The 24,807-nt window shown below is 43.5% G+C and overlaps 1 protein-coding gene across 1 annotated transcript; it reads right to left on the reverse strand.

The window, feature by feature from the left end:
* Positions 1-586: 586 nt before the first annotated feature.
* On the reverse strand, positions 587-24,712 carry RANGAP1 (Ran GTPase activating protein 1). The gene is made up of 16 exons (XM_033161670.1): positions 24,539-24,712; positions 15,638-15,797; positions 15,359-15,486; positions 14,173-14,232; positions 12,989-13,168; positions 12,123-12,257; positions 10,952-11,110; positions 10,671-10,784; positions 9,920-10,019; positions 8,002-8,086; positions 6,850-7,024; positions 5,419-5,541; positions 4,930-5,032; positions 4,336-4,424; positions 3,259-3,380; positions 587-1,380 (listed from the first exon to the last, which is right to left on the reverse strand). The coding sequence occupies exons 2-16, from the start codon at positions 15,747-15,749 to the stop codon at positions 1,311-1,313; spliced, it is 1,755 nt and encodes a 584-aa protein (XP_033017561.1). The 5' UTR covers positions 15,750-15,797; positions 24,539-24,712; the 3' UTR covers positions 587-1,310.
* Between the last annotated feature and the right edge of the window lie 95 nt (positions 24,713-24,807).

Here is a 24,807-nt window from a genome sequence, read left to right on the forward strand (position 1 = left end):
TTCTCAAAGAAACAGACTTTTACAACAATACCAGGAAAGAAATATTATTTGGGTATTCATGTTACCATAAACTAGTGGCTTTGTTGGCTGAACCTGAAAGGGGATCCATCTATACCACTTAATATGCAAGAGATTCCTATTTTTCTGAAGACCAGAGGTGGGGAAGCACACAATGGTGGTATCATAGCTGCTGCCCGACTATCTGGGATATGCTCCACACAACTGCCATATTAGAAATTTTTCATGTATTTTAATGAAATAGTATTTGTGAAGAAACCCATGCCTATAGTTCACGACACAATTGCTCTTTTGATAATCAACAGTGCATGGATAGATGTTACTTGCTTTATTTTTTAATGATTCAGGCTTGGCTTCAAGGTAATGTGTTTTAAAATAAATAATCTGAAGACAACAAAATTTGAACTAAAAATGGCGGTATTGTTGAATTATATGAAGGGTTGCTTATTTCCAGTTCTGCACTGTCCAATGAGCCAAATTTATGCTTCTAACAATCCAAACACAATAACTTTCTTTACTCAAGGTATAAGAGGAAATATGAACAGAATGATTCCAAGGAGAGCCAATATTGATTTTTCTTATACCGAACCAAACCTATTTTAATTGAGAGCTTTTATGCTTAGAAATATTACTAGCAGTTTTCTTGCAGGCCACCAGAATCAGTCATTTCAATGAGAAACATCGGTGAATAAATGGCAAAGGATCACTCATGATGATCCAACAACCAATGAAATATCCCCAATTAGGAATATATGTCACAGTCCACACAATTATAATAACCTAAATTTCTGAGAAACAGCAAAAATAGTGACATTGCTTTATACCTGGTGCTGGCCTAGAGCTGGAAGAATTGCTCCCCCAAAGCTCATAGGACAGTGCAGTAAAAAAGTTACCGTCAGGATTTTCTGTTACCCCATGAGAGATGGTCCTCTGACAAACAGTTCAATTTAAGCCATTTAGTGGGTCCAAAGTCCTGAATTTGGAAACAGAAGTTTCAGCTAAACAAAATGCAGAAAAGCTGAGGGAAGACTCAGAGAAAGGGGGATGGGGGGAAAACAACAAAGTATTTACACTGGGGAAGGCAGAGTTCACTTTGGAAAAAAGAGCTTAAAAACACACAGCCCCTTCAAAAAAAACCACAAACATGTTGTTGCTGTTTTTTTTTAAAAAAGCACATGGCAGACTTCCTCAAAGCTTTAGGTAGCAGTAGGTAGCCAGACATCCTGGTGTCAAGAGAGGCAGAATGTTTTATCCGTAAGTCCCTTTGTCTGTAAGTCCCTTTGTCCTGTGTATTACAGCTGGTGGAGGGTTTGTAAGAGCAAGTGGCGGGCAAAGGAACAGGAATCCAAAGCATGATTGGGTCTGCAAAGATAAAATGGAAATAGAAGAAGGGATCAGTATTAATGAATTTGTACTTGGATCAACAGATATTCTCTGTCCCTTTTGAGTTCAGTTACGGAGTCCTGGAATCTGCCATAAGCAGCTGCAATTGCTAGGTGCTTTAAAAAATACTCAAGATTTCCCACAATGCAACAGTCATACACTTTTATGTGTCCCATGTACATGTAGGCCCCATGGTCTAAAACGGGAGGCAGGGGCTAACTGGCTGCCCAGATGTTGTTGGACTCAGCATCCTAGCTATGGTCCATGCAGGATGATGGGAGATGCAGCCCAACAACATCTGGAAGGTCACAGGTTAGCCAACCCTGGCCTATCAGGATTATTTTGGTGTAACTATGGAGTACAGAACAAAGTGTACCACGGGAAAATGGGGTTGTGGGGCAGAAACAGGAGTCAATCTGTAGCAAGAGTGAGGCGTGGAACAAAGAAGTTCTGCACTGACAGAAGTCTATCCAGGACAATATTCTCTCTCTCTATCTCTCTATATATAATATTCATTTCCCACTATTTAATATGACTTCAATTCTGCCACGATGTGGTCAACCACCAGGTGGTGCTGCAACAGCATGGGGGAAATTGCAAAGAAAAGGACAGTGCAACTTCATTGAATATTTGTATTACTGCTCACACTGGAGCATGGTCCGAGACCGTCTGACTGCCAATACCCACTTGCATGATCTTATGAGGTTCAATGGAAGAAAAAAGAGCAACATGGATACAACTGTACTGCTCATAAGGATGAGAACAGAAACTAAAGTCTCTTGGGGTCAGATGAAGCAAACACCAAGCACCAATGAAATTAAAGTCTTGTAGCACTTTGGCAAAAGGCCTTGGCTTGCATTTTCAAAGGTATGGAACCCCTTCTATCCATGTGAACATCACAAATCCTATTTAAATCACCATCTAACATTATTGCACCTTCTTGAAAAGACATCAGTTTAGAACAGGGGTCCCCAAACTAAGGACTGCGGACTGGATGAGCCAATTATCTGGCCCCCAACGACTCCCGCCACCCGCTCTTACTGGCACGGCACCGGAAATAGCTTTTGCGCATGTGTCATTTTCGGCGTGGCACAGTGCCGGAAATAGCTTTTGCAATGCACAAGCATCATTTTCCGCGCACTTCTGGGTCTGCGGAGGCCCGTGTGCATGCACACAAGCTATTTCCGGAGCCGCACCGGAAAAAGCGAGTGCGCGCACATATGGGCGCACACTCCCCTGCCCCACTGCACAATCGGCGCCAGAGGAACCAGCCCGAGGCCAGGTAAGTTTGGCGACCCCTGGTTTAGAAACCTAACTGTAGAGTTGAAAGGGACCCTGAGGATCATCTAGTCCAACCCCCTGCAATGCAGGAACATGCAGCTGTCCCATATGGGAATGAACCAGCAACCTTGGCATTATCAACACCACATTCCAACCAACTGAGCTATCCAGGCTGAGTAAAAGGGTATTTTTAGGAAGGGATGGTAAACAGAAGCTATAGTTAAGGTAGTAGAATTAAGTTCCTCTTTGGCAAAAACCAATCTGCCAGCATCGCCCATTTCATTTGCAGTTAAGGAGTAAAATTTGAGCCCTTCAGAAGGCCCCATTCCAAGGCTGGATATCTATCACCCTTAAAGAAACCAGCCAACCAACCAACCAACCAACCAACCAACCAAAAAAGGCTTTTCAGCAAAATAGTAAGATGTCATTACAGATTATGGCTGACGTTTAAGCCCTTTGCAATATCATGTCTTGGGCTGAGAGGTTTCTGCTGGATCCAGCAATATGATGTGTCTCTGTTCTCTGGGAGCGGCAGGTGTTGCTAATTTTTCTTATTGAGAAAGGCGCAATACTCACTTTGTAACAAAGGCCAAGAGAACTGGTACAAGAGATTTAGGGAAATAATCCTGCTGGACCATGTGGTTCAGAGTCATCAAAGGGCCGTAAAGGCTTGGTACAGCCTTGATCTTCTCTTCACTCTGGAAGATATAAGCAGACATGCATGAGATACAAATGAGTATCTGGGATCGTTCTGAGACCACTAAGAGGCGGCTGATTTTTACAATCAAGGAGTATATTTAAATTGTGTTGAATAGATAAATTTGCTGAGATGGTGCAGTTCAGATACCAGTGTTCCCTGTTTCTCCCCCATCCCTTCATGGCTGCCTACCCTAGAGCCTTTCAAAGCCCAGACAATTTTTGGCCTGAGAAATGAAAGCACAGAATTACGGCATGTGCTCAGTGTCCCTCCTGGCCTTAGAAGAGTTTGGATTTGATATCCCGCTTTATCACTACCTGAAGGAGTCTCAAAGCGGCTAACATTCTCCTTTCCCTTCCTCCCCCACAACAAACACTCTGTGAGGTGAGTGGGGCTGAGAGACTCCAAAGAAGTGTGACTAGCCCAAGGTCACCCAGCAGCTGCATGTGGAGGAGCGGAGACACGAACCCGGTTCCCCAGATTACGAGTCTACCACTCTTAACCAATACACCACACTGGCTCTTACAGGACATCCAGCTGCCATATCATTTCTACCCTTTTTAAAGGGCAGAAAAAGCCCTCAAGTGGATGCATTTGGGATAGATGGGTGACGAGAAGGTAAAATTTCACACTTAGCTGTTGCTTGAGCACAATAGGTACTTGATCAAGGCCCTGTCTATGCAAGTGTACTATTTGTTTTCTATTCCTACCACATGCCTTCCATTTGCCAAGAGCAGAAATGGGTACTTTTTAGAATACCTGGTATAGAGAACAGGTTTCTGTTATCACTTATCACCAGATATGCATAGAAGCCTTATATAGTCACAGAGAAAGAACACCTTCTACAAGCGGTTATCTTGGTCTTCTAAATCTCTGTGATTTTTCGAACAAGGGTGCAGTTTGCTTATACAGACCACACCTCACAGTTGCCACAAATCATTTGCTTCTCCTCTCACCTTGAGCAAACCCATGTGAATCAGGAGGCTGGTAATGAAAGCATCAGAATTGAAGGTAGCTGATGAAAAAGCTTCTCTCATCATGGCATCTGAAAAAAAAGAGAATGGCAGGTTTCATTTTTTCAGGGAAAGAGGCTCTCAAGCTTTACAGTCCTGAAGGCAGTTGGCCAAAAGAAAGACACTAGGAACCTGGTGGGTCACAGAACTTAGCTGGTATCTGCATATGGTGGCTAATCTGCAGCTGCATATAGCTCTTCCTATAGCATTTTTGTGTCCCCCACAATATCCCTAACCTAAAAAATTGGTTATTAGAAAAAAATACTTAATTTTTACTGACTGCTCCCATAGGCTCCCTGCTGTGATGCCAAAAAAGGTTTTTATGACCACCTCAAGACCCACCAAAATGTGTCTTTTCTTAGCAAAACTAATAATTAAAAATTGGTCATGCCCCCTTGAACCCTGTCTTCAATGCAATTGACCATTGGCCAATGCAGCCCTTCAGCTAATAAAAGGCTAGCCACCCCGGCCATAGCGACTGAGCCTGATAGCCTGCTCTTTGCCGTAATTCTTTTGGCCAAAGTTCCCAGGGCTCACCTGTTGTTTCATTCACTGCTGATTTTACTGTTGGTTCATCTTTGAACACAGAAGATATCTTCAGAAAAACCGTAACAACTTTCTCTGTGTCAGATGTGTCTGTCTAGAAGAAACGTAATTCCAGAATCAAAAAATGCAGAGTCAATGACAAGGTATTTTTGCTGCTTGAAAGAACAACTAGTCCATGGCCATTATGCCTGGAGTTGCAGCCCATGCATGACACCTACATCCCCAGCTATTTCAACAAGTAGCAAGCATGGGAAACCCAGCCAGATGGGTGGGGTATAAATATTATTATTATGATTTTCAGGGGGAAGAATACAGATAAGGCTAATTATACTCAAGCATATTTTGTAGCCTTCCTGAAGTTATATAAGTATTTGTACACTGAATCCTCTGAAACACCTAATAAATTCCAATCTCAAACTGTAGCTTTGCAAAAACAACAACCCCCCACGACTCGACTCATGAAAAACAGCTGTGACTTACCTGCTGTGCTATTAAGGTGGAGCATTTAGGGCCTAGTCGCAACAGTTTCTCTGGGGATGGAAAAGCAAGAAAAGTGCCAACATCCACAGGAGTGAGAGAAGGAGAAACCACTGGAGTAGAATCCTGGAAGAGACAGCCCTGAAAATTAGTGTGCCCTAGTAATTCCCCAGAAAATTCAAAAGCGCCAGAACTCTAGTGCTGTAGATGAGAAGTGGAGGGAAAGGCAGGTCCCCCCAAAAAGTTGCAGCAACAGGGAAGGTCGTCATAAATAAATTAGTGGAGAAGAGCCTAATGCTATATTACAACACCCTAAATCTGCCCTGCCGAGCCTTTCCATCAAACATACTAAGGCCACAGCAAAAATACCTTCCTATCACTGAAGTCTTGCGCCTCAGGAAAAATGAGGGTCCAAGAAACCTTTCTCTGTTACAAGCCACTGCATCAAGGCAACTGGAACGCCTTGACGCAGTGAAACCTACAAGGGCAGCTCCCTCTTTACCACTGCTCAGTTGTGGGGGAGAATTGTGGGAAAGCAGTTTCCTCCAGAAACTGCTCTGTTGTTTGGGATGAAGAGGGAGCAGCTTTAGTTGTTCCTGAATTATCCCTTCCAATGGACTAAAAAGGGATGGTGCACAGGGAAGAAACAAAGTGGGAGAAAAAGAAAGAGAAAGGGGGGTAGAGAGCTCTCTCTCTCTCTCTCTCTCTCTCTGTGTGTGTGTGTGTGTGTGTGTACGGTTTGTGCATCTGTCCAAGAGTGTGGGATGATGCCACTCACTGGGAGTCCTAGCTCTCTGAAGGCATGTGGTCCCTGGAGAGTTAGACTAGAGTCTGATTTAGCATTTCTGCTTTAAATTTAGTAGGCTAACTTTTGTTAGCCCCGTTCACATGTCACATTAAACCACAATTTAACACTATAGTTTAATGTGAACAAGCAGAATACTGATGCATACTGCTCAAATGTTCCTGTGGTGCCCCTCCCCTGCCATGGCTGAAACAAGCCAGAGTCTGGCTTTATTTCTCATCTGAACCTGAGCTTCTAATTAGGCTGGAAGACTGTGATGCAGCAGCAACTTTAGAGCAGTCCATTTCTGCATGCTACTTGCTCACATTAAACCACAATTTGTTTTAACCTATGGTTTAATGTGACCTGTGAATCAGGGCGGTAGTGCTTAAAGTTTGTAAAAACAACTCAAAGGTTTTTCCAGTAGCTAAAAATGTTTGAATCGAAATACTCGCTTAGCTGCCCAATTTGACTTGTATTCACTCAGTACATTTTAATTAATTTTATGCAACGCTGCATTGTTGGAAATGGAAAAATTACAATGAAAAATATGGCAGTAGAAATCTTACAGAACACTTTCCCACCCCATATCACTTCATCTACAGCTATTTTCCCTCTATGTGAAAGTAACGGGATCTGTTCATACTTACATGTGCCTCCAAGATTTTTTTAGGCGTCAGTGATTCTTGCTCTCCCTGGCCTCTCTCCTGCAACTGAGTTGGTTCTTCTTCTTCCTCCTCCTCTTCCTCCTCCTCCTCCTCTTCCTCCTCCTCCACTTCATCGTCGTCATCTTCATCATCATCGTCATCTTCTCCATCATCATCACTAGGTGGACAAGCGTGGGAGAGAATGTTATGAATATAGCTGCTTCATGCCGTACGCAAGCATTTTATTGCCAGTCAGTTTGTAACAATCTACACTAAATAATCCTAAACACAAATAAAGGAAGCTCTAGTGGCAAAGATGGAAAGAAGCACACTTGTAGGAGTGGTTATTCTCCCTAGTGGTCCTTTCAAGGAGCAGCAGTTGGACCTCAGAAGTGGATAGCATCCATCACTGTACTGTTCTTAATGTTTCAGTTACAGGTAGGTAGCCATGTTGGTCTGCCATAGTAAAAAAAAAAAAAAAAAAAAAATTCCTTCCAGTAGCATTACTGGAAGGAATTTTTTTATTTTGTTCTTAATGGTATTTTATGTTCTATTCTATTTTTACATATTTCTGTACACCACCTTGATGTGTTATATAAGTGGGTAGTTTATAAATATTTGTATAAATAATAAATTGTTTCCCCAGAGCCTTCATCAGTGACCGAATTTGATTGTTTTCCAGTTCCTATCCCATCCCCTTTTTCTTTTCTTTTGTGAATGTTAGACTGTTACCTCGTGGACAGAGATGCATTTGACATTTAATCTTTGTACAGCTCCTAGAAAACTGGTGGTATATGACCCAATCGTACTCAGAGTGGACTCACTGAGATCAATGGATTTGAGTTAGTTATGAACATAAGGAGTAAGCCATTTCCAAAGAGGGTCAATACAATTTAGGTTTTAAGGAACGAAAAACTCAGGCCAACCGATCAAGAAATGGGCATGTCAAGGGCCCCCGAGTCAGATTTATTCCGCTGTAACACTCCTAGAATGGTTGTTATAAAAACAGCAAAACCAATTAGGAGCCCGAGCTTATCTACTGTTGGAGATGTTGGAGAAATGGCCATTTCACAAGCAGCACTATTTGCATGCAGCTTCACTAGAGACTCAAGGAACTCTAGCAGCAGATTACTGTAGCTTCTTCATATATCTTACCTCAGAGATCCAAGCACTTCTGCCATGTTGAAGCCTTCAAGGATCTCTTGGAGCTGCTCACAGCCCTCCTCTCCAAAACAATTCCCTGTGGCAAGGACAGACATCAGCAAATACTGTAATTCCCACAATGCACCTGCAGCCATCCTGTGACTTTCTTATATGTGTCACCGGGCAGATTTGGCAAGTAATTTTACGTAGAAAAGGGCAAAACTCTGTGGGTCGTGGGAGGAGATTTCAGGAATTGCTGACTGCTATCTGTTGGGACTTCTTAAAGAAATCAGCCCTGAGTGCTCACTAGAAGGACAGATCCTGAAGTTGAGGCTCCAGTACTTTGGCCACCTCATGAGAAGAGAAGACTCCCTAGAAAAGACCCTGATGTTGGGAAAGATGGAGGGCAAACTGCGAGAGGCAGTGAAGGATAGGCGTGCCTGGCGTGCTCTGGTCCATGGGGTCACGAAGAGTCGGACGCGACTGAATGACTGAACAACAACAACAAATCTGTTGGGACTATGGATTTAAGGGAGGACTTTGAAGATGTTGAGGAAGAAGTTGGAAAATTGCCAGACTTCAGAACTCAGAGAACCCTATCAGTTGCAAGACTTTGCAGCAACCAAGCTTAGGACTTGGCTGTGGACTTTAACACAGCAATAACTTTGAAACAAAGAACTCTCTCTGCGTTGAGAGGGAGAAGGCTACTTGTACCATCTCTGTGTGTATGTAAAGGGGTGTATGTTGGTGTTGGCCCAGTAAAGACCACTCTGCTAAACAGCTGTTTTCTGTTGTGAGCTTAACTACTTGACTGAGCTTCTTGTGCCACATGCACCCAACAAAAACTCTACAGCTGCCATAAAGGCATTTGTCTAGCAATACAAACTGTTGGGAATGAAACAGTTATTGCTTCAGTATTATCTTTATATGAACAACTTTAATACTTAAATGCCCAATCATGGGACGTGTTCTGAAGGAAATGCCACTTCAGTTGGGTTTGCTGGGTCAATGTGGAATAGTGTTTAAAAATCAAGTATATTGTACTTTGGTAGTGAAGTCTCTGACACAAAATGGCTAAGTTGTAGTGGTGATATAGAATATTCATGAACATTATATATGTTAGGATTCTTGCTCTGTGTTTGCAGTCATGGGATTGTTGTCTATCACATGACGGTGTATGTTTTCATTCCACAGTGTGGGAAGTGACAGAGACAGGATGTTTTGTGTTACTGTGTTCTGTGATGTGGGACTATTGTCCTTTGTACTCTCTCTTTGCTGTCTGATGAGAAAGAGGAAGGAGCTAAGTCAGAATGCTCCGAGTGTATTATATGTAAATAAAGTAGATTAGACAAAATGCTGTGCTACTGAGTTCTGTTATGCAAACTGCTAACACTCTGCAGGATCCCTAAGCGTGTTAATGCCTTTTGGTATCAGTCGCTGTGATGTTCGGGCTGGAGAAAGCTTTTGAAGCTCCCGAATGTCCGATCAGGAGGGAGAGAACATGCCAGTAGGGCATGTGTCTCTGCCAGGGTCCTACATGCGAATCAGACGATCCTAACAATATATGCTCAGGGAACAATATGTAAGAATGTTTCCTATTCATCTTCTGGGAGAGAAAATCACTTTGGCTAGGACTAAGACCCTGCAAAGGCTCTAGGAACTACAGTAGTATTGCACGGCTAATTGACATGAGATTCAATTAGTTAGGGAAGCTAAAGGACAGGAATCTCAGAGACAGGATTGGAGAAGCAAGTGTGTGGGGTGGGCAATGGACCAAGAACCTATGGGAAGGTTGGGTTAAACAGAAGGTTGGGGAAGAGAGGGAACTGAGGCATACAGTATTCACATGCTGACCTGAATGAACCAGGCAATTATCCAGCTACAGATTTCTAGTAAAACATTTTTGACACTGACATCATAAGCCTCATACCATTGAGATCCAGCTTCTGTAGCTCCGACTTGTCCTCAGTAGCCTCAGCAATAATTAGAGCAGCATCTCGCTTGATTTCACAGAAAGACAAGTTGAGTTCCTAAACAGACAGAAGTTATGGTTTTAGAGGAATATTTTTTAAAAAATTAGACACATATTTTGCATGTTCAAGCCAGGTATGTCTACAATTCACATTACAAAGCACCAAATCAGGAATCCAAAAAAAGCTTCATTAAAAAGGTAGTGATGGGGTTAGGGGAGAAATGACTAAGTTATGAATAACCTTGTTTAAGAGATGGCAAATAGTGCTTGGTTTTCTTTTTAAGAACCACAGAAATAAATCCTAGATGAAGGTTTATGTTGACTCTTTGTAGTTTTAGATTCAGTACACTACCTCTAAACCAAATTTCATATTAAATGGATGCAAAACACTAACATTTCTCTCAAACAGAATAAATGTCGTTCTTCCATCATGCCAAGTGGCTTGGGATGTATTCACGCTTAGTGGCTATGTTTTGGCATCAGTTCATAATGGTGCCTTTAGCATTAAGATGCAACTCACCCACAGGCACGAAAATGAGTAGTCGTGTATTTTGTCAATCCCTATTTCAGGGTTTTTGAATTAAACAGGGTATGGGGAGATGGACAAAAAAAGAGTATTTCCTATTTGAAATCTCCCTTAATCACTCAGATTTCTCCCAAGCAGCTTAACAAAATACAGTATCTTGAAAGATTAAGTTGTAGCCAATACCTTTAATTTATGGAGTCCTTCATGAACAGCTTCAGCAATGGCAACAGCACCCTTGGAACGTACTAGGCAATCACCAAAGTTGATCACTTCCACTTGTCTGAGTTTCTTGAGGGTCTGTATGGAATAGAGAACATTATTCCACTCACTATTCTACTTGACTGTGCAAGACCACACAAGACCAACTTAATCCTAAGGAAAGTGTTTCCTCCCCTACACTTTCTCAGCATTTCCTGGCCCAAGTCACTGTTAGAATCAAGAGGGATTAAGTGAAAGGAGCTCACCTCTGCCATGGCCACAGCTCCCTTCTCTGTAAAAGTGTTATCGTTCAGGTTGATCACCCTCAGCAAGGGATTGACAGCAAAAGCCTCAGCTAAGGCTGTAATTCCTGGATGGTTGATTCCATTTTGTGGCATGTGAACTTCTTCTAGAGTCCCAATAACCTGAAGGGGCAAAAACAGAATGGAAAGCAAATAAAGTTCATGTCATAGGTGATAATTCTAGGAGAGTGGTGTTCTCAGATCCTTTTCTCTCCATCTTCCACAATTGTCTTGGGGTATTCTGTCTGAACCCTTTGTATACTATTTAGTGATCAAAAGTGATTGGCTAATTTGAATAATGAAAAGCCTAAGCGCATTCCTGATTCCAGAATGTTGAGACTCAAAACAACTTTCCTTTCTTGTCCCATTGCTTACTCATCCTGCTTTATTTACTTTTTAAAATATTAGTTTTTGTCTCTTTCTAATTTAGTTCAACACCTCCTCTTGCCCTTTCTCTTCAGAGTGAAATCATCTCTCTTTCCTCCACACTTCTTCCCCCAACCACTTTTACTCTGCATGTGGTGAGCTTTTGGTGCTGGCACTGGTCCAACAAAAATTCTGCAGCACAGCCAAATGCAGGGTGGGTGAGTAAGAAGAACTGAGGCCCACTTAAAAGTGGAATGCCGTCCACTGGTAGTCCCTGGCCCACCAACTGAGAAATACTGCAGGTGAGTTGCTGTTGCTTACCAGGGGGAGAGGGCCAATGGAGCAGGGAGGTCAATGTGGTGCAAAAGCACCAGCAGGAGCCCTAGATTGGCTCTGCCAGTGTGTTTGCTCCGCATCAACCTCCTTTCCACTCTGCCCCTCCTGATAAACAATAGCACCCATCTTCCGGCAAGCTAGCACAGTGGTGCCACTCTACCTGGCAAGCCGCTTCTTGTATCAACACAGGTGACTTAGGCTGCCTCAAATGGCCTTTTCTGATGCTGCAACGAACTTGATCACTACTAATACCATTCAATGCAGGACACAGTAGCATTGTAGCAAAAGGAATTCGTTTTTTTAAAGGGCACCACAACACACTTTGGAGGAAGAATATGCATGTTCATTGACACCAATGGCTAAGAGCATCCCTCCCCATGCAACAAATGTCAGGGCAAACTTCCTGTCTCAAAGGCCTGCTTTTTGTACTTACGCTGAATGCCTCAGCAAGAGCAGTTGCACCATCATTTTCCAGGCGGTTCCTGCCAGCCACAAATACTTTCAGAGCCAAAGGCTTGCCTTGAACACTTGATTTCCTGTGACACTCTTTCAAAGCTGCAGCCAAGATCTAAAATAATAATAATAATAATACCAGACAGTTTATGCTACTATAATGTCATTTTGGCCTGAGGGATTCCATTCCTGTAAGGTACACATTTAAGCTATCACTTCCTATACATACATAATGCAGGCACTCTGCAGAAAATATTACACACCACTGAAGGCTATTCCCAGCAGTGATATCATGAGGGGAATGTAGGTTAGTAAGATGCAATGATTCTGTTGTGTGTCCTCAACTCAGATTTCCATGTGTGTGAGATAAGGACACAGGCCCCCAAATTAGGGTCTTGGTTCTCCCACCCCTCTCAAAAAAACAAAAACAAACCCCTTCTATGGCAGGCAAAGGAATGCTTTAGTCATTTTTTAAAATATCCATCAGCCCACCCTGGTCAGCTTGTGGAGATTTTAATGCAGACAACAATCTGAAGCAATAAAAAAACTTGTTGGCAAACAGAAGCCCTTCTGGAACCGGTTTTACTCAAAAGCTCTAAATCAAAGCTTCTGAATAGTCAACACTTGTCAGAAATAGGGTTTGAAGACAGTGTCAATCAACTGACAAGAAGTGACTTCACACAACCCTGCTGGGATCTTCCCTTTGCAGTACAACTTGCATTCAAGTTCCACTTTAAGGGGGAAATGTGACATCACATGATGAATAGGCAGGAAGCCCCAATAGTGGGGATTTCAGGTTTCACCCTGCTGTGAAGATTGGATTCCCCACCCAGAAAATGCCCTTACCTTGCCACCACCAATGCCCATGCCACAATTGTTTAGCTTGAGTTCCTGCAGGGTGAAACAGGCAGGGCTTTTCAGAAGTGCCTCAAATCCACGCACTCCATCTGGTCCAAAGGCATTGTCACTCAGATCCAGCTCTGTAAGCTGGCAGCCAGCAGAAACAATGGCCTCTCCAAGTGCAATCTGAAAGATGAACAAAAGGTAAATTTGGCACAAAGCCCCTGTCTACTGCAGAGGACAGAGATCTGCCCTACAGCCATTTCTTGCTGTCTCTTTTCACTCATCATCCGCTAGCAGCCTTGAGACGCTCCTTCTCGTTCATAAAATGGAGAAGTTGCAGGTAGGCGGGCAGCTGCTCTGTTTCGTGTCCTATGTGCCATGGCTGTGCCAAGGAGGGGCAACACAAGCAGCTGGGAAGAACAAGTCACACCCATCTACCTGGATGCTGTGTTTCTGTTTCCTCCTGGCCTTTTTTCCAGCAACAGATATGCTGTGACACCAAGCAAAGAGGACTGAGGAAACAGTCACTGATGACACTCTGCCCTCCTTATAGTGCCCTAATGATTTATTAAACTGTTACCATTATAATACTGATTCCATCATTCTCAATTTCTGCCCAACAGAGATCTCTCTAGGCAATTAATCTATGACAACCAATTTCAAAGCTTAAAATTACAACTCTTTTAAACCTTCATTTTGGTCATTCATTAATCACATCCCTGTCTCTATCTGAAGCAGGGGTGGGGAACCTAAGACCCTCGAAATTCTCCTCAGGCCACACTTGACAGGCTCTGCTTTGCAGCCCAAGTTTTTTTCCCTGGAATGACTGTGTCCTTGAACTCTGACAGTGCCTCTTGGTTGCATGGATAGAGGATAGCAAGGCATGCATGACTGTGTGTAGAAAGTAGCCTACTGTACGAAGGTAATTTCTAACTTTAATGCCCCACCCACTTTTGCCTCTGCCTCTACCTACCACTGGCATGTGGCCCTCGGAAAGTTACCCAGAAAGGCTAATAAAGCTTGGGCTGATAAAGCTTCCCCACCTTTGCCATAAAGTCCCTGTAACAGATACAATATATTGCTCCCACAAGCTCAGAAAGTCTCAGAAAAATATCATGATAAGAGCATGGACTAAGAAATAATGAAAATGGCATTTGGTAATATTAGCGACCTAGTCTTACACTTACCAGAGCAGGGGGAATTTCAGATCGTAGTCTCCCGGTGAACATATCACTCCAATGACACCTCTAAAATAAGACATATATATTATATACATACTCCAAAAAAAAGTACACTGTAATCTACCACAATTAGTCAAAGTATTTGTACTCACTTACTTGGTGTGCGTAATGGAGAGCTACATAGGCTTTATATCAAATGTTTTGCTCAAGAGTAGTTTTTTATAATAACAGGTTTTTGACAGCACGTAGCAATAATACATACAGATTAGAAATTTGGTAAACTAATCCTTATTGTTGGTTTTAATTATTCATTAAATGTTTAAAATATTTGTCTTCAACTGTTTTTTTTTACTGGTAATTTCATTGCTTTATTCCTCTGGGAAACTGCATTGAGGGTTGTTGTTGCTGCTTGTAATCAAGTGGTATATAAATATTGTGAAATAAATAAATTCACCATGCTCCAAAGGAGGCATGCAGAGTGGCATTTGGAATTCAATTTGCTCAAATATGCAGTATAATCTTGCACACCAATTTAAAAATCTCACCGCATACACACACAAGCTTAGTAACTACAGCTGAAGCAGTGCTACTTCAGAGTTCATAAAGAAGGCAGGAAGCAATGTTTTTTTTAAAAAAAGGGTCTATCTATTCTATGCAATCACCACCCCACCCAAAAAATAGTCAGTGGGTTGTTTTGCAGACAGAAGGTTGAGGGCAGAAGAGAGAATGGCTGAAGAATTCATAACTGCTACTGTAAGACCTAGCATATTTCATTTTGTTCCCTGCAAAAATAGTAAACTTTGCTTGAACAATGGTTTCAACCAGTATTTGCTCCACCAATTCAAACTTTTCCTTAAATCCAGAGTGGGGAGCCTGTGTCCCTCCAAATCATGGCAGAATATAGCTCCCAGCATCCCTGAGCGCTGGCCAGGCTGGCTGGGGATGATGGGAGTTGGGAGTCCAACATCTGGAGACCCACAGGTTCACTTACCAACAGAGTCAATCACAGGAAGCACAGTGGTGAATGCCACTTATAATTCAAAATTGCTAAGACAGTTTTGATTTTTTCCCTTATGTTTCGTGAAAGTCACAGATCTCCCTGGGCCTGTTTTATCTGCTAGTCAAGCAGTCAATGAATTTAAGTTGCAAGATAATGAGTTTTCCACTGTCCATCATCCACTGAAATGCTCACCTTGAGCTGAGATTTCTTCTCCAGAGCCTTGGCAATGACCTTTGCTGCCTCCACCCCCACAGTGTTGCCTTCGAGGCGTAGTGCTTCCAGGCCATCAAAGTCCTCAATCTCTTTAATCACCTCTTCGGCTGCACAGAATAAGCAGAATATTACTTGTTCCCAAATTTGAGATCCGCCATTTTAGAAAGATTAAAGGGGGGGAAACATATATTTGATTAGGCCAGACTTTTCCAGGATCTAACGCTGGGAAAACATTCAAAGCAGTGCTATTCCACTTACCATCTTCTGCGGTATTGAGCTTCAGACTCTTGCCTTTGAAGCTCAGCTGCCCTCCGCCCACCTGTGTTTTAGCAAAGGACTCTGCCAGCTTAGAAATGTCTTCTGATGCCATTTTTTTGGGATTGTGTCAACCTTTACTGATCACCAGTTGGGAAGGGTGCTGAAAAAGAGGAGAGAAATCATATACCACCAATGGGGTGAAAATGTGCTGTTCAATTATATGTAGAATTTATTGTTTGATAGAGAACTGCTTTCAAGGCTTAACCCCTTAAGTGCTCAAGGAGAAAAGGAAACAGCCAAGAGAGGGGAGCAAAGGGTTAAACCAGGGGTCCCCAAACTAAGGCCCGGGGGCCAGATGCGGCCCAATCGCCTTCTAAATCCGGCCCACGGATGGTCCGGGAATCAGCGTGTTTTTATATGAGTAGAATGTGTGCTTTTATTTAAAATGCATCTCTGGGTTATTTGTGGGGCATAGGAATTCGTTCATTATTTGTTCCCCAAAAAATATAGTCTGGCCCCCCACAAGGTCTGAGGGACAGTGGACCCGCCCCCTGCTGAAAAAGTTTTCTGACCCCTGGGTTAAACCATCATACAACCTCCTGCAAAACAACTATTTCAGTAGAGTAATAATCTTTGCCTACCTTATTATTATATGCCATGAGAAAAGAGGTCAGAACAGGCTAACACTGGGGTGAAAACTGCCTGTGAGGATAGCAAACAGGCCCTGTCACATGCAGGCAAAAATAAAAGAACAATAATTCACCCATGTCACCACATGCCAGTTCCAAGAGCTGCGGATTAGGAAACAGCTATTGAAAAGAGGCTACAAAGCATAGTTTGCTAGTGTACCACCATGCTTCTGCTAAGTTCCACATAAATAATGCAGTTTGGTTTAATATTCAGCATCAGCACATTTCAGGAGAGGATTATTTGCATGAGGCTGATGATAAACTGGGGCAAGCGTGTCAAACTCAAATTAGTAGAAGGGCAATATTCATCACCTAGCACAACCTAAGCAGCCATATCCATAATTTTAAAAAGTCAGCTCCACACTCATTCACAAAATGTTGATTTTCTGAAGCCCTATTCCTGATTTCTGCACACCTAGCAAAGCCTGAGCAAGGAAAAGCTCCAACAGGGCAGGGAAGTTGAGGAATAGACAAGTTTGAAATATAGGCAACCAGATTCCTCATTATAACAACTGCCTACGCTTTCTCTCATTAGCAGTACTGTATCTGGAGGAGGAAGGAAGGAAGCATTTCTCTGACCATATACTCTGGCTGGGTTCAATCCCAGCCACTAACAAGGAACTCTGATATAGCTCAAATGTTACATACACAGCTTGACTATTCAACACTATGGATTTTAATGGAAATGAAAAAGGAGCCAAAGCTAGATGACACAGATTAGCAGCCATTCCCAAGTTTGTTTCTCCCTACTTAAGGGCACTGGTTTCCTACCATCATTATTTATTTGTCACATTTTTGCACTAAGGTGTGTCAAAGTGACTTACAACAATAAAAACAGTGTCTATGTAGAATGTGGTATGGGGCAACGAAGGCTATATTGGAGACATCCATCTCATAGTTCAGGACTATCAACGGTAAACACAGTTTACTGTAAGATACAAGCCCCTGCAAGTCAGCAAGAACCACGGAAGCTGGGCTCCCAGATTCGACATCCAACTGACACCATGTTACAATGTGTGTTACCTGGACTTACATGTGCACCACCAGCACTCATGTATGTTCATATACACACCACTGAGAGGTTTAGGATCATTTGCTGGAGTTACGAGCTGTGCTTGTTATGGATGTGTGTTAACCCTTAGTCTTATGCCTACAAGAAGCTCTTACACAAAGAAATAAAAGAAGCTTGGTTTATTATATAACACAGAAGTGACAGAATATATAAAAATGCTGCTTTAGACGGCAAAGTTACAGTCTAAGCAGGTAGCAAATGACAATACATACACACTTTGATGAAAGAGTAAATGATTCCCTAACTGTTCTAAAGGCCTACAGAAGCATGGGCATGACAATTTTGCCATAAACCCACACTAGAAGGAGGGGTGGGGAGGAAAGTATACGTGCCCTTAAAGTGAAGCTGTCCTGTTGGAGCTGTGAGAGCTAACTAACCTTTGCATCTAATGGTTTTTTAATACCCTTTTTGCCAAGGCATGCCAGTGGAGAAAGGAGGGGGTTGTGAAATGAGTGGTTTCTACAATTTCCATAGTTACTTCTGGAATTTCCTGCCTAGTTCTCATCTTTGGTCATCCTGTTCCTGACTGTTTAACAAAAAGGTGAAAGATTTGTGACAGGGAGCAATTACCTGAACCTTTGCATCACCTTACAATTGTGTAGATGGATCTCACTGAGGAGCTGAGTATCCTGTACTTGATAACTCAATTTGCCTGTGTTAATCCTTAAAATCAGATGTGTGTGTGAACTCAGAATATACCTGATTTCAGGATGCTGGAGTAAGGCTTGTGCCAATGTGCCAGGTTACCATGGAGTTCATCATGGAGGGTGTCAGATCCGCGTAGCAGTTGCTCACGAGTAACGACAAAGTCCGCCTTGTCTACAAACTAATTTATTGTGCCAAAGCTATGTACAAGCGGAGCTATCCAAAAACATGACTGCCTAGTCGTTTGAAGAATCCAGAAGTGCCTTCTTCTGGCTGCGACCCCAACATAGGAATCGCGGCATCCTTAGATGCCGCCTTCCCGGTCTTCCCACCCCTCTGCGAAGCTCAGGCGATGGAAGTGGCATCTCCCCCCAGTTCCCTGACAGAGGGTCTCATTTCAATCTTATACTTAGGCCATGATCTACAGAGATAAACTATATCATAAACTCAGATTCTCACACACCTCCTTCAAGTACTGTGAAACCCCCAACTACGTAATAAAATCACTGGTTGCTATGTTTGCTGCAATTTGACCATGTTGGGTAATTTCAAAAGTCCACTTTATCATGTAGCACGGAGGGAAGCTACCCTAAAATAATTTATTTTATATTAATTTCTAAGAATAGCTGTAGAAATTGGCACCAAAGATGACATGGTCTGCAACAGTTAAAATTGTGCAAGCCACGAAACCAGAAAATGTGGAATGTGTGGTGTAGCGGTCCAAAGTAAGCAAAGCAAACCTATTACTGTTCTATATTAATATCACTTTTTTAGATAAGAAACAAGTGGCTATTCCTTCCTATCTCAGCACCAGAACTCATGTCCACAGCACTGCATAAGTTTGCTACCTTCTAAAATTAAGATTACCTTCATGCTATTTTTAAAAAAGAGGTGTCACATTTATCTACAGGCCTAATTATATCTCTTGGAATTAATATTTTGTTAACTAGCTCTCCCCCCCCCCCCCGGATATCAATCCAAATTCTTATTTCAAATGTTGCTTGAGCATGCTCTTTCAATTTTAAATTGAGTCAGTATGCCACATAACACACTGAATGTTGTTGTTGTTCAGTCGTTCAGTCGTGTCCGACTCTTCGTGACCCCATGGACCAGAGCACGCCAGGCACGCCTATCCTTCACTGCCTCTCGCAGTTTGGCCAAACTCATGTTAGTAGCTTCGAGAACACTGTCCAACCATCTCATCCTCTGTCGTCCCCTTCTCCTTGTGCCCTCCATCTTTCCCAACATCAGGGTCTTTTCTAGGGAGTCTTCTCTTCTCATGAGGTGGCCAAAGTACTGGAGCCTCAACTTCAGGATCTGTCCTTCAGGGCTGATTTCTTTGAGAATGGATAGGTTTGATCTTCTTGCAGTCCATGGGACTCTCAAGAGTCTCTTCCAGCACCATAATTCAAAAGCATCAATTCTTCGGCGATCAGCCTTCTTTATGGTCCACACTGAATGCCAATTGTTAAAAGGCTGATCCAGCACACAAATCTTCCTGTACAATATTCTTAAATAATATACAGTACTAAGCATCTGTCATAATCAACATTCATTCCTAGGGGAGTCTCTCCATCCCCTTGATCATTTTGGTTGCCCTTTTCTGACCCTTTTCCAAATCTACAATATCCCTTTTGAGGTGAGGCAACCAGAACTGTACACAGTATTCCAAATATGGTTACACCATAGGTTTGTATAATGGTGTTATGATATTGGCAGTTTTATTTTTAATTCCCTTCCTAATTTCCCCCAGCATTGAAATCAACTTTTTCATAGCCACTGCACACTGGGTTGACATTTTCATTGAGCTATCTACTTTCACCCCAGGGCCTTTTTCTTGGTCCCTCAAGAGTTCCAACAAGGCTTCATCTTATGACCCATGCTATTCAACTCTGACATAAACCAGTGGGAGAGAAGCTCTAGAGATCTGGGGTGTGGTGACAGCACAACCACTTTAAGGTGGGCTTTTATATTTTCACAATCAAGTGGTGTATAAATTTTATGAAATAAATAAAAATAAACAAACCAATAAACATGCTAAGGACACCCAATTTTCTCTTTCCCATTTGATTCTAGAGAGGTTGCGGGAGATCTTGAATCACTGCTTGAATTTAAGGAGGGACTGGATGTGGGCTAATAAATTCAGATTCAATTCAGATAAGACAGAAATGCTGTTGATCAGGAGACTCAATCCAGGGTTGGGTGTAAAGTCTGTTCTGGACAAGGCTGCACTCTTCATAAAGGAGCAGGTTTCCAATCTGGGAGCTCTTCTGGATCCAACTTTGCTCTTGGAGATCCATTTAGTAGCAGTGGACAGGACTGCTTTGTGCTACTTCAGCTTGATGCACTAGCTGTACTTTTACCAGGAGAAAACAGCTCTCCTCACTGTCATGCCCTTTTCACATCTAGGCAAAGTTAACATAAGGCACTTTATGTGGACCGTCTCTGAAAACTGTTTGGAAACTTCAACTGCTACAAAACGCTGCAGCTAGATTTTTGGCCAGGGTCTATCTTTCACCTCAAAAAGGATATTGTAGGACTGGAAAATATTCTGTAACGGGCAACCAAATTGTCAATGAACTGCAGTAACTCCTCTTTGAGGAAAGAGGCTCTTTGTTGTTGTTGTTCAGTCGTTCAGTCGTGTCCGACTCTTCGTGACCCCATGGACCAGAGCACGCCAGGCACGCCTATCATTCACTGCCTCCCGCAGTTTGGCCAAACTCATGTTAGTAGCTTCGAGAATACTGTCCAACCATCTCATCCTTTGTCGTCCCCTTCTCCTTGTGCCCTCCATCTTTCCCAACATCAGGGTCTTTTCCAGGGAGTCTTCTCTTCTCATGAGGTGGCCAAAGTACTGGAGCCTCAACTTCAGGATCTGTCCTTCTAGTGAGCACTCAGGGCCGATTTCCTTGAGAATGGATAGGTTTGATCTTCTTGCAGTCCATGGGACTCTCAAGAGTCTCCTCCAGCACCATAATTCAAAAGCATCAATTCTTCGGCGATCAGCCTTCTTGATGGTCCAGCTCTCACTTCCGTACATTACTACTGGGAAAACCATAGCTTTAACTATACGGACCTTTGTTGGCAAGGTGATGTCTTTGCTTTTTAAGATGCTGTCTAGGTTTGTCATTGCTTTTCTCCCAAGAAGCAGGCGTCTTCTAATTTCGTGACTGCTGTCACCATCTGCAGTGATCATGGAACCCAAGAAAGTGAAATCTCTCACTGCCTCCATTTCTTCCCCTTCTATTTGCCAGGAGGTGATGGGACCAGTGGCCATGATCTTAGTTTTTTTGATGTTGAGCTTCAGACCATATTTTGCGCTTTCCTCTTTCACCCTCATTAAAAGGTTCTTCAATTCCTCCTCACTTTCTGCCATCAAGGTTGTATCATCAGCATATCTGAGGTTGTTGATATTTTTTCCGGCAATCTTAATTCCGGTTTGGGATTCATCCAGCCCAGCCTTTCGCATGAAGAATTCTGCATATAAGTTAAATAAGCAGGGAGACAATATACAGCCTTGTCGTACTCCTTTCCCAATTTTGAACCAATCAGTTATTCCATATCCAGTTCTAACTGTAGCTTCTTGTCCCAAATAGAGATTTCTCAGGAGACAGATGAGGTGATCCGGCACTCCCATTTCTTTAAGAACTTTCCATAGTTTGCTGTGGTCGACACAGTCAAATGCTTTTGCGTAGTCAAAGAGGCTCTTTAGGCTCTTTAGTTTAGGAGGAGGAAAAAGGTGAAAGGAGACATGATGGTATAGATTTGCAAGGGGGGGATCCCTCTAAACCAGGGGCCGGAGGGCGGGGGAGTGCACAAACTCGCTTTTTCTGGTGCACTTCCGGGTCGGTGTGGCACTGGAAATAGCTTGTGCGCATGCGCAAGCATAATTTCCAGCGCACTTCTGGGTCAGCGCAGCACCCGAAATAGCTTGTACGCATGCCTCCGCGGACCCAGAAGTACGCCGGAAATGATGCTTGCACATGCGCACAAGCTATTTCCAACGCCGTCCCGTCCTGGAGATGGCAGCCACGCCACGCCACGCTGGTAAGAGCAGGCATCAGGCGTCGTCGTGGGCCGAATAATTGGCTTGCTTGGGCCGTATCCAGCCTGCGGGCCTTAGTTTGGGGACACCTGCTATAAACCCTAGGAATGAATAAATTGAATGAATTGAGGAAACTATGCAAACCAGCCTGGCCAAGCTAGGGCAATTGGCAGGAGAACTCCTCCCCCCAGGTGTGAACAGAGACAGAGGTCTGATTTGAAGGGTTGTCAAGCTGATGGAGTGTGCTTTTGAGCAGAGGTTTCTGGAAGGAATGAGGAGGAAGAGATCCATCTTGGCCAGGGAGAGAAAAGGTTGCCTACAATGCCGTTGGCCATGCTGTAAGATCTGGACTCCCACCATGCAGTCCAAAGGTGCAAATAAACCATATTTTTTAAAGCGCAACAGTCTCTGCCGTGTCTTCTATTCTCCAAAGGGACACAGACCCTGTGTGTGTGTGTGTGTGTGTGTCCCTGTGACCCGGTCAGGCACTGGACTTTTGTAACAATATATATAGTTATGCATGGCATGGATTTATTTAGTGGGTGGAGTCTGTCATCCTTTTCTCTAGAACCTAGAATCATCCAAAGAAGCTGAATGATGGGAAATTCAGGACAGGCCAAAGGAAGTACTTCTTCAAACACAGCATAGCTAAACTATGGATTCACTATGTAGTGACTGATACCAATTTGATTGACTTTGAAAGGTACTGTATTACATAAATACATTGAAGATAAGGTTATCAGTGGCTACGGTACTTGTCACAATAGCAATATTCTATCTCCAGTACTGAAGAAAGTATGCTTATGAATATGCTAGGGAAAAGGAATGGCAGTGTTTTGTTGCGCTTATGTCCTACTTATGGGCTTCTCATCACGGGTTTCCAGTTCAGTTCTGCACTATTTGGGACCATATTTAAAAAGATCACTCCCTCCCCACCCACTGAGTTATCAACAGAGGCTTGGCTTCACATTACACCACTATGAGAAGTATAGTTGGGGTGGGGAGAAAGTTAGCTTTTTGGCAATGGCTCCATGAATATCAAGCTTTCTATCTCTTACATAATCAACTCATTTTTTTCTTGTCATACTTTAACTTGATTTCCCCATTCATGATATTGTATTGCTAGTTCTCTGTTCAGACTGTTGCAGAAGACAATACATTTAAATAAAAAAACCCCACCCATAAAGATAAAGGGACCCCTGACCATTAGGTCCAGTCGCAAATGACTCTGGGGTTGCGGCGCTCATCTCGCTTTACTGGCCGAGGGAGCCGGCATACAGCTTCCGGGTCATGTGGCCAGCATGACTAAGTCGCTTCTGGCAAACCAGAGCAGTGCACGGAAATGCTATTTACCTTCCCGCCGGAGTGGTACCTATTTATCTAATTGCACTTTGATGTGCTTTTGAACTGCTAGATTGGCAGGAGCAGGGACTGAGCAACGGGAGCTCACCCAGCTCACCCCATTGTGGGGATTCGAACCACTGACCTTCTGATCGGCAAGCCCTAGGCTCTGTGTGTTAGACCACAGCTAATTTTCCACTCCTGTTTTGATAAACATTTTAGTGACTATCAGTGCTGCTAAAGGCACATTGTTACCATCTCTTCAGTTCCCAAACGCTCCAATATTATTACAGTATTTACTAGTGGTTTGTTACACAGGTCAGGAGACTGTCAACTTGTTTCCACTAGAATAATCACTTCCCAAACAAAAGTCCTATTTAAACCTTTTGCTTTTCTGTCTTTATCACCCTACTCTTGAAGCAATAGGAAAATGCGTGAAGCTTACGTGTTTCCTAATGTTGCAAGCTATTTCAGTCATCGAGCATGGCTCAGCCAATCTAGATACACCGCACGCCTTCATTGACTCAGTTCCGTCTGCTTCCTCGCTATTCTACATAAGCAGCCTCCCATGCAGATGCTCACTTTAAAAAAGTAAGTGTAACTCAGAGAAGGTGAGCAAAGAGGTGACCCGAGACCCTCGCTCCGTAATGCACGGGCTTCAAAAAAAACGCAACAGCACAACAAAATTACACAAGCCAGGCTAGACAGGCTCACCCGAGTGGGCCCTAAAACTACCAACGAGGGCGTGACGTCATACAGGGAAGGGGCCGAGAGTTTTGGGCTGGTAAAAAAGCACTCCTAGTGCCACCGGGGAGGTTTGGATCCACGTCTCCGCCGGACGAACTGAGCACAGCGTATCTACCGTGGGAAGATATGTACACGTGCATCCTGAGGGGCAACGCGCAAGTGCCTCCTCCTTTCCCACCAGTTGACGCACCAACACGCGCCGCGCCTGGCATGGCCGGGGCGGAAAGCGGGGAGGCGGCGCTGACGCGAGGAAACAAACCCACCCGGCGCCCTCTTACCGGCGAGGCTGCCTAATAAATCCAGCCAGCCAACTCCCGCCCCTCCTCGCGCGAACACAACGAGACCACCCCGCGGCTGCTTACCTGCGAAAGCGCCGGGTTCCAGCCTGTCACGTTGCAGCCGCTACCGCAGCCCCAAGCCTACGAAGACGATGGCGTTATGGGAGGCGGAGGATTTGAAAGCCGGCAGTTTTGTTTCCTACGTTGTGATTCGCTCTTCGCCTTCCCGGTCTTCCGCGCCTGCGCAGGAAGGGGCTTTCACGGCCTCCCTCCTCCCCTTTGCCCCCTCCTTTCTCCTAAAGGCGCCCAGGCAATTGTTAGTGTGAGAGCCGAAACGGAGAGGAGAGGTCACA

The sequence above is a fragment of the Lacerta agilis genome, chromosome 10 (assembly GCF_009819535.1).
Source record: "Lacerta agilis isolate rLacAgi1 chromosome 10, rLacAgi1.pri, whole genome shotgun sequence".
Taxonomy (NCBI): domain Eukaryota; kingdom Metazoa; phylum Chordata; class Lepidosauria; order Squamata; family Lacertidae; genus Lacerta; species Lacerta agilis.